This window comes from Trichechus manatus, unplaced genomic scaffold (assembly GCF_000243295.1).
Source record: "Trichechus manatus latirostris isolate Lorelei unplaced genomic scaffold, TriManLat1.0 scaffold00363, whole genome shotgun sequence".
NCBI lineage: Eukaryota > Metazoa > Chordata > Mammalia > Sirenia > Trichechidae > Trichechus > Trichechus manatus.
In genome coordinates, this window is record NW_004444299.1 from 522,798 (window position 1) to 533,465 (window position 10,668).

At 42.9% G+C, this 10,668-nt stretch overlaps 1 protein-coding gene across 1 annotated transcript in view; it reads left to right on the forward strand.

Annotated features, from left to right (window-relative positions):
* The window catches only part of LOC101353375 (contactin-associated protein-like 4), a 166,077-nt gene that overhangs the window by 138,330 nt on the left and 17,079 nt on the right, over positions 1-10,668 (forward strand). The window contains exons 11-13 of the mRNA XM_012559890.2: positions 3,904-4,074; positions 5,036-5,254; positions 10,339-10,578. Coding sequence (XP_012415344.2) covers positions 3,904-4,074; positions 5,036-5,254; positions 10,339-10,578 — 630 coding nt within the window. The remainder of the gene's footprint in view (positions 1-3,903; positions 4,075-5,035; positions 5,255-10,338; positions 10,579-10,668) is intronic.

Genomic DNA, 10,668 nt, shown 5'->3' on the forward strand with positions numbered 1-10,668 from the left:
AAGGACGTATTGTATTGGCCAAATCTACTGCAAAAGACCTCTGTAAAGTGCTAAAAAGCAAAGATGTCACTTTGAGGACTAACTTGTGCCTGACACAAGCCATGGTATTTTCAATCCCTTCATCTGCATGGGAAAGCTGGACAATGAATAAGGAAGACTGAAGCAGAATTGATGCCGTTAAATTATGGTGCTGGGGAAGAATATTGAATATACCATGGACTGCCAGAAGAACGGACAAGTCTGTCTTGGAAGAAATACAGCCAGAATGCTCCTTGGAAGCGAAGATGGCAAGACTTTGTATCAGGTACTTTGGACGTGTTATCAGGAGGGTCCAGTCCCTGGAGAAGGACATCATGCTTGGTAAAGTAGAGCGTCAGCAAAGAAGAGGAAGACCCTCAACGAGATGGACTGACACAGTGGCTGCAACAATGGACTCAAACATAGCAAGGATTGCGAGGATGGTGCAGGACTGGGCAGGGTTTTGTTCTTTCGTACACAGGGTCACTGTGAGTCGGAGCTAACTTGAAGGCACCTAAGAACAACGTACACTAGATGCTAAGATCGTGTGTGTGTTCGGAATATCAATAATTTGTGCATTAGGTGTTAATATCAGCACAGATACACACAGACCCAGAGACAAATGTAAGCATTGAAGAGTAATGAATACCTTTACTGTGAGGCTGATGTTAGCTCTGTTTGTTGTATGAACAGCTTTTGAGAGTAATTACCATTTTCCCTGCGCCGTATCTGTTTCATTTGACACATGCCTGTGTGCAGCGTATGTTTTCTCCGTGCAGACGGGTATGAATAGCTTTGTTCTCTTTTCAGTCTGGTCTATGAACCAAAAACCGTAATTATATCCAGCCGTATATCACTATTTTCGTTTTCATTTTGCTTTATATTTGATCCCAATTGTCATTTTCCAAAACATTTGAAAACAGCATTTAAAAGTCTTAAAAGAGGAAGCAGCGAAGTATAAAATCAGTACATCAGTATTTATGTTATCAAAACCGAAATTTCAACCACTGGTAGAGTTCTCTTTTTGTTAAAAAAAAAAGCATGCTTCCCAGTTTATTTTCTTAAATGATTAGAAATGTGAATTTGACTAGAAATAAGAGCTCTTACCCTTGTGTTTTTCTAATTTCTCTCCATAGTTTTAAGAAAGAGATAACTGGAATTTTTTGTAGCTTTTATTTTGGAAGTAAAAATTTTGTTTTATAAAGCAACATGCCTTTTCATAAGGTTTCTATTCCTTTCAAAAGGATACTTAATTATTGGGATAATTTATTAATGGGTTAAATAAAAGTTTAAAAAAGAAAATATTTATGAAATCACCCTTAATCCTATCAGGCTATCAAAGCTAATTTTCCCAAAAGGAATGTATATGTGTGTATTTGTTGCATCTCCCTCAAGCATATAAATAACAATTTGGACTCCTTATATATATGTGTGTGTGTGTGTATATATATATGTATGTATATATATATATATATATTTTTTTTAAGAAATAAAGGTTGCTTTCTGAGAGGCCTGTGATCACATCCCCACCGTTTTATGTTCATTTGATTATGTTTTACCTGATGGAGAAAAGAAGCACTTGCTGTTCTTACACCAGACGAGTGGTTCAGGTCTGCATTCTCTACCCATGGTGTTCACCCAGTTACCCCTGGACCACCTTCCTCCATGCCTCCCCAACTGACCCTCCGGGGGTGCTTGAGGGCACTGGTGACCAGGTGGAGGCAGCAGCCTCACTTTTTTAGTTTACCTGCCCATTGTCCAGTGCCAATTTGGGGTGTGAATACATTGGCATTTATTTTTTCCTTAATGATTTCTATGAAATAGGCCTTAATCCAGTCACACATAATTACTTGCGTTTCTATGGATTCCGGGAGTAAGGGCTTGCTAGCAAGTAAAACAGATGTTGGTCAGAAGGCTTCATCAAAGATGGGTGTATGGTGTTCATCACCCAGAGGTGCTCCTTGTCTGAACAGAGGCAACCCCTGGGAAGCAGATTATAATCCACTGGCTTAAACTGTGCCAGACCTTTCTCCTGGGAAACCTGCTTTAACCTACTTATAGAATGGAAATGAAATAAAAGATGTACTTTTGAAAAGTTTTCTCTAATTTGGAATTTTAAGAAATTCAAGCCTTCCTGAGGAATAGTCGGCCAGCCTTGGTAGGAGTGCCTAGTGGTCAGTCTTTCAAGTTGGTTTAATCCGAGTTTTCTTCTGAGATGTTTCAGTAGTGGTCCTGCTAGGTGTAGCTCCGGAGACTCCTTCTCCCCTGAGCATTTGTCTTGCACCTTCTCGTTTCATCTTCTTCACTGTGACTCAGCACAGAAACAGCTGTGAGAGGAAATTGAGAAATGTACAAACATCTCTATCTAATTACACCCTAGAGGAAAACATGAACCACATTCAAAATGTATTCTCCACTGAAAACCCAGCCCAAAGGGTGTGGGATGCAGGAGCCACAGAAAACTCAAGAGTTGTCTCCTCCTGAATGAGGGCCTGCCCGGCAAAGCCAAGAAGCTGACGAGCCCCATTCACAGCCCAGCATGATGGAAAATAGAGGCAGACCTGTGCACACGCAGGGATCTTATCTGTTCCCTGATAGTAAAATGAGTGGATATTTTGATATGGCTTTTTCTGACCTCAGTGTATGGACTTATTTTTCAGGAAAAGTCATTTAGATGTGAGGCCGTTATCAAACACTGCAAATTGTCTGGAGTGGGCTACTGAAATTAAAGTTCTCCATTTGCAGTGGGTTATATTTCATGCCACGTCTCAGCTCGCTGCTAGACATCCAGTGTCACCTAAACTCAGAGCAGCCCTGAGTGTCTTCTCCACAGGGAAGCCATGGGCGAGCCAGTGGGAAAGGGCAGATGAACACTGTGCCTGGGTAGAGATTTAAATTCGCCTCATATTATAGGGTCACGATGTGCTTTTAGCTTTCTTCCCAGTCAATATGCTGATTTTGAGGAAGGTGCCTCTTAAACAATTTAAGCACCTTTAAAATGTTTTAAGCATTTATTCTACTTTGTTTTTGAGCGATGTGAAATTGTACCAGCAGAAACTGGTGTAGTGAATACAATTTCTGTCCAATCCCCTTTTGTAAGGAGCAGTGGAATACGTTGAGATGGAAAGGGTGTGCTCCCGAGGACATGCTCATAGCTTGAAATGGTGGTCTTCTATTGGTCTTACATCCCAAGAGGCTGAATGGCCATCTGGTCCAGACTGAGGGCAGGGAGCTCCACCCCACAGAAGCAGCGTTGACTGAGAGGGACTTTGGGACACATCTGGGTTGGACAGATTAGGATGGGCAACGCTATTTCTGCAGGTTTCCTTTTTTTAAATACAAAGTTATGTAGGTGCTTAAAATTTCAAATGATGGACAAATCATGTTCTGACCATCAAAATACGGTGGAGCATCATCAAAGTGCTCTGCCTGGATAGAGCGTTCAAACTGAGGCCGTCTTCCTCATGTTGCTGCTAGCTGCTGTCAAGTCGATTCTGACGCATGGCAGCGCCACGTGACAGAGTAGACTTTGCCCGTGAGGTTTCCTAGGCTGTAATCTTCATGGGAGCAGCTCCCCAGGTCTTTCTCTGGTGGTTTTCAATGACCAACTTTTCAGTTAGCAGCAGAGCTCTTAACCACTGCACCACCAGGGCTCTTTATCATGACGCAAAAATGTTGAGGGGTCACTCTTCTATCACACAGGCCACGCTAACTCCAAATTCTCACAGAACCAGAAGCTCTCCATTCAGACATTCATGTTTAAGAGAGAGTCAAAAGGAAGGAAAACACGGGTTTCTTAGGTTATGACGACATTTAACAATAAAAATTCTAGGAGTGTCCTGATTTTGTTTACTAGCCTTTTATTCCTTCTTTTCCGCCAACAAGGATCATTCTGGAACTCGGCGTCCTTCCACACAGAGACCTCCTACCTGCACTTCCCTACTTTCCACGGAGAACTTAGTGCCGACGTGTCTTTCTTTTTCAAGACGACGGCCTCGTCGGGGGTGTTTTTGGAGAACCTGGGCATCACCGACTTCATCAGCCTGGAGTTGCGCTGTGAGTTCCCAGAAAAGTCCGAAGGGCACCCATCGTCAAGTAATCATTGAGCACACTTGAGGTGGTTTCGTGTCTGCCGAGGTCGGGTGCCTCCTATATCAGTCCTGTCTTCACTAGCTCACTTCTAGACCTGAAATCCGGCGAATCCCACTGACTAGCTTTAAAAGAAGAGAATCCATGTGTGCTTGATAATGTACTTGACATCCTATGGAAACCTCCTGTCCTCACCAGGACCAGTTAAGAAAACTTGACTGAGTGTAGACAGTGTTTCAAATCCAACTAGCTATTCAACAAAGCCGTCACTGAGTTCCAAATCCTTTGACTGCACTAAGCTTTCCTGTGTGTCCCTGGCCCCCGCCGTGTGCTTATAAAACTATGAGAAGTTCTGCTCTAAGTTCTGCATATGAATCCAGATGTTTTCTGGTTCACTTGCCACGGGTAATTGTCCCTCCAATTCAGCACTTAGCAATAAGAATACTAAATTCTGAGCTTACATTTCTTAAAATCAGTATTTTTCCCATTGTAAATTAACTTTAGGGGTTCCTGGGTGGTGCAAACATTAACATGCTCAGCTTCTAACCGAAAGGTTGAAGATTTCAAATCTACCCAGAGGCACCTCAGAAGAAAGACCTGATGATCTACTTCTGAAAAATTAGCCACTGAAAACCCTATGGATCACAGTTCTACTCTGACACACATGGGGTCACTGTGAGGTGGGGTTGACACAACACATTTTTTTTTTTTTTTTAGTTAGCTTTACCTTCCCATCCTACTTGAAATGGTGGTCTCCTGGTTGGTCTTATATCCCAAGAGGCTGTATGGCTGCTCAATGTCACGGCTCCTCTCAAGCCCTAAGGACAGAACTGTGCCCTCTTCACGGTCTTTGCTGAGGATGCTCCTCCCGTGCATGCCCAAGGTCCAGTCCTCTCTCAGGAGATAACTTCCATGTCTGATGTTGCAGCCCCCACGAAGGTGGCCTTCTCTTTCGATGTGGGAAACGGACCCTGTGAGGTTATGGTTCAGGCGTGCAGTCCCCTCAATGACAACCGGTGGCACCTCGTACATGCCGAGAGGAACACGAAAGAGTCATCACTGCAGGTGGACTTGCTCCCACGCGTGGCACAATCTGCCCCCACTGATGGGCATGTGCTGCTGCAACTCAACAGTCAGCTCTTCGTGGGTGAGTCTGCCCTGGGGCTGACACGTTGGTCCCACGGCTTGTGTACCCTCAGCCATGGCTACAGAGAAAACAAGACGAATGGTAAAAACAGCCATGATAGCATGTCATTGTTATTAACCAAACCAAAAACCCATTGCCGTGGAGTCAATTCTGACTCATAGCAACCCTATAGGATAGAGTAGAACTGCCCCAAAGGGTTTCCAAGGAGTGTCTGGTGGATTTGAACTGCTGACCTTTTGATTAGCAGCCAAACTCTTAACCACAAAGCCACCAGAGTTTCCTTGTTGTTGTTAGGTGCCAAGAAATTGACTCCAACTCATGGAGACCTATGTATAACAGAACGAAACATTGCCTGGTTGGTCCTCTGCCATTCTTATGATCACTGGTATGTACGAGTTAAGGCTTCAAACCAGTTCTTCCTGGTTCAGCTATGGCCAACAGAGCAAAACTCAAACAGACCCAAATTTTTTAGATGTGGGTGAACCAGAATGGGAAAAATTACAGGTCAAAGCCCTGCTAGACACTTATTATCCACCTTAGTAAACAGGGACAGCATGGGCATTGGATAGCAACCAAATCTCTTGACTGATGAGTCAGAAACAGCAGTGCCCCACTCAGAGATGGCTGCTGACCACACCACTTTGAATGTGTGTCGCGCTCCACAGTCTTGGCAATAATCCAGTCTCCTGCATCAGGCCCCTGAAAGAGCTCACCACACCTCTTCCAAGTCTCCCATTCCAGGGTTTTGACCCATAATTTTTCCCTTTCCAGTTATCAGTCTGCTTCATCCAAATTTTAAAAATTTTGATCTATTCTGATTTCACTTCATTGGCCATGACTGAACAAGTTAGAACTGGTTCGAAGCCCTGGTATGAGTCCTTTGTTTCGGCCACTGTGTCAGTCCATCTCATTGAAGATTTCCCCCATTTTTGCTGACCCTCTAGTTTACAAACATGGTGTTCTTTTCTAGTAATTGGCCTTTCCTGATGACATGTACAAAGTAAGCAAACTGAAGTCTTGTCATCCTCATTTCTAAAGAGCGCTTTAGTAGTATGAATTGAATTGTGTCCCCCAAAAAGTATGTCAACTTGGCTAGTCCATGATTCCCAGTATTGTGTGATTGTCCACCATTTTGTCATCTGATACAATTTTCCTACGTGTTGTAAATTCTACCTCTATAATATTAATGAGGTGGGATTAGTGGCAGTTATGTTAATGATGCAGGACTCAATCTACAAGATTAGGTTTTGTCTTTAGACAATCTCTTTTGAGATATACAAGAGAGAAGCAAGCAGAGAAATGGGGGAGGGGAACCTCATACCACCAAGAAAGAAACACTGGGAGCATAGCTTATCCTTTGGACCCGGGATTCATGCGCTGAGAAGCTCCTCGACGGGAAGATTGATGACAAGGACCTTCCTCCAGAGCCGACAGGGAAGAGAAAGGCTTCCCCTGGAGCTGATGCCTTGAATTTGGACTAGACAGTGAGGGAGTAATTTTCTCTTTGTTGAAGCCATCCACTTGTAGTATTTCTGTTATAGCAGCACTAGATAACTAAGATAGGTAGTCTTTCTTCTAAAACTGGTTTGTTCATTTTTCTGGCAGTCCAGAGTATACTCAGTATTGTTCACCAACACCACAATTCAAATACATCAATTCTTCTTCTGTCTTCTTTCTTCATTCTCCAGATTTCGGTGCATATGAAGCAATTGAGAAGACCATGGCTTGGGTCAGGCGCACCTTAGTCATCAAGGGGTATATAGTCATTTGGGGTGTATAGTCATCTTTAACTTATCACTACTTTCAAGCAATATTATCCTACCCCTGGTATAGGTGACATTATGCTACGGCTTGTATAGTTTAGGAAACTTGCAACAGTGTCTTCCGTTTCTCTCCTCCCAGCTTGTGTGTCTTTGTTGTTACACACAGTGTTTCTGCAGGTGTCACACACCTCAAAACACGTGGTTAGTACTTTTTCTTAAAGTAGTCAATTAAATTTTAAATAGATTTAATAACACTAACATGTTTTTATATTTTACCGACATAATAATCATTTATGGGAACCTTCATGGTTTTTTTTATGTAGATCTAGATTTCCCATCTGGCAATCCTTCTACTTGAAAGATTTCCTTATATATTTCTTATATATTTTCTTATATATTCACAAGACTGTTGGTGATTAATTTTTTTGGCTTTTATTTATCCGAAGAAGCATTTATTTCACTTTTGCTTTTGAAACATATTTTTTCAGGAAAACATTTCTATGCTGACAGTGTTTTTGTTTTATTCAATACTTTAAAGTTGTTGCCCAGTGTTTTCTGGTTTGCATTGTTTCTGATGAGAAATCTGCTATCATCTCTTTGTTCCTCTATGTAATGCATCTTTGTTCATCTAGCTGCTTTGGATTTTTTTTTTTTAATGTATTCATTCTTTTAAGCATTTTTTATGATGCGCCTTAGTTTATTTGTCTTCGTGTTTCCTTTCGGGCTTTATTGAGTGTTATACACTGTAGGTCTATAGTTTTCATCCAATGTAAATTTTTTTCAGCTGTGATGTGTTTTCTGTCCCTTGCCCTCTCCTTTCAGAACCTCATTAACATATTTTGGGCTTCTTGAAGCTGTCCTACAGCTCACTGATGTGCTGTTCATTTTTATTTTTCACTCTCTTTTCCCCGTGATTCATTTTGGCTAGTTTACATTGCCAAATGTCTTAGTTATACAGTGCTGCTCGAACAGAAATACCATAAATGGGTGGTTTTAACGAACAGAAATTTGTTTTCTCACAGTTTAGAAGGTTAGAAGTAAAAATTCAGGGTGCCAGCTCTAGGGGAAAGCTTTCTCTATCTGTCCGCTCTGGAGGAAGGTCCTTATTTCTTCAGCTTGTTTCCTGGTTCCTCGGAGGTCTCCATGTGGCTTGACATCCATCTTCCCCTATCTCTGCTTCCCAGCTTGCTTGTATAGTCTCCTTCACATCTCAAGGAAACCCTGGTGGTGTAGTGGTTAAGATCTATGGCTGCTAGCCAAAAGGTTGGCAGTTCGAATCCACCAGTGCTTCTTGGAAACCATATAGGGCAGTTCTACTCTGTCCTATAGGGTTGGAAACAACTCAAGGTTAATGAGTTATATCTCAAAAGAGATTAACTCAAGACACACCCTGCACTAATCCTGCCTCATTAACACAACAAAGACAACCCATTCCCCAGTGAGATTATAGCCACAGGCATAGAGGTTAGGATTTACAAGACAATTTTTGGGGGGATACAATTCAGTCCATAACACCAAGGATTTAAGTTCACTAATCTTCTTCAATGCCTAAGGTGCTGTTAATTCCATTTAGTGTGTTTTCCTTCCCAGAAATTGTAGTTTTGTTTTGTTTTCTCTCTAGAAGTTTAATTTGGGTCTTTTCAATGTGTCGCATGTCTGTATGTAAAATGTTTCATCGTTCCTGGACTTCTTGAACATGTGGAGTACAATCACAGGAACTGTTTCAGTATTCTCAGCTGTGAATATTCTCATCTACACCATTTTTAGATACCTTTCAATTGATTGGTTTTTCTCCTCGTGGTCAGTCATATACGTTCCTGCTTCTTCATATGTCTGACTTTTTTTTATTGGATCTCAGACCTTGTGAATTTTACCTTGTTGGGTGCTGGGTGTTTTTTATCTTTTTATTTTTTTTTTGTTTGTCGTTGTGGTTTTATTTCTTTAAATATTCTTGAGCTTTGTCTGGAGTGAGGTTAAGTTACTTGGAAACAGTTTGATTTTGGAGGGTCTTGCTTTTCAGCTTCTTTCAGAGCAGCGATTAGGATTAATTTTTCCCATTACTGAGGTCAAATCCTTTTCAGTTCTGTACCTGGTGATGTCTCGCGGATTATGTGGTTCTCACTGTGCTGTTGGAAGCAGGCAGCATTCCCAGTCTTGCGTCAGCCCCAGACTGCTTGCGATAGTCTTTCAGAGTGGTCCAGCCCCAGGTCATTTCCTCATACTTGTGTGCTGGTGAGTGCTGCTAGGTCCTGAGAGGGACTGCAGATACCCCCAGCACTTCCCACCATCAACACTCCCCACCTCGCCGCTCCCCCTTTCTGCTCCCCCACTCAGCACGACTCCCCTCAGAGCTCCCCCTGTTCTGCTCCCCTCTCCTCATCCTCCGCTGTGACTGGGCCTGGAAACTCCCCCTGGCAGTGGCCTGGGGGCAGCTGCAGGGCTTCCATCATGATTTTTCATAGCCCAGAGATCACCGTTATCTGTCGCCAAATGCCCAGAGTCTATGGAACTGTTGCTTTTTTTCAGATATTTTAGTTGTTTTTCAAGGTGGGAGAGTAAATCCAGTCTTTGCCAGAAGTGGGAGTCTATTTTTATTTATTTTACGTTTAAAAATTCTTACATTTTAAGTGATCGTTTCAATATATATCGTGTCGTTGTTCTTAGGCACTGTAGAGTCAGCTTCAACTCACGGCGAGCCCCGCAAACAGAAGAACGTGTTGCCTTGTCCTGCACCATCCTCATGATCCTTGGGGTGCCCCAGTCCATTGTGGAGGCCACTGTGTATTCTGAGTAGCTTCCGACCTAGGGGGCTTATCTTCCAGCACTATATCAGACAATATTCTGTTGTGATCCGTAGGGTCTTCATTGGCTAATTGTCAGACGTAGATAACCAGACCTTTCTTCCTAGTTGGTCCTAGTCTGGAAGTTCTGCTGAAACATGTCCACCATGGGTGACCCTGCTGGTATTTGAAATACTAGTGGCATAACTTCCAACATCACAGCAACACACAAGCCACCACAGTGTGACCAACTGATAGACAGGTGCTGGATATATCACATTACACGACAGTTATTACAGTAATAATGATGTTTTATTAAATTTTATTCTTCATTCTAATGAGGCTAACTTAAAAATAACTTCTCAGTTAATGGAGAAGGACTCTGCTTAGAATAAACATTAACCAAATTCACCTTTAAAAGTGAATTACTTTTCAGTTTTCTTGACTATTCCCCAACACTGTCAACATTTATGTTTCCAAAATTATGTTTGTTCATAACTGTGGGAAGCCACTTCTCGTAAAGCTCACTGTGCCCCTACAGGCGGCACGGCCACGAGGCAGAGAGGCTTCCTGGGCTGCATCCGGTCACTGCAGCTCAACGGCCAGACGCTGGACCTCGAGGAAAGGGCCAAGGTCACGCCAGGCGTGGAGCCTGGCTGCCCGGGTCACTGCCGCACCTACGGACACCTGTGCCACAATGGGGGACGCTGCCAAGAGAGGCCCCGCGGGTTCTCCTGTGACTGTGAGCTGTCCGCATTCACCGGGCCCTTCTGCTCCAACGGTGAGTGCAAGGCTCTTAGCCAATGGGAACCAACTGCCTGTGTCAGACACCCAAAAACTGAACAAAACCCTTTGTGCGCAGCCATTTGAT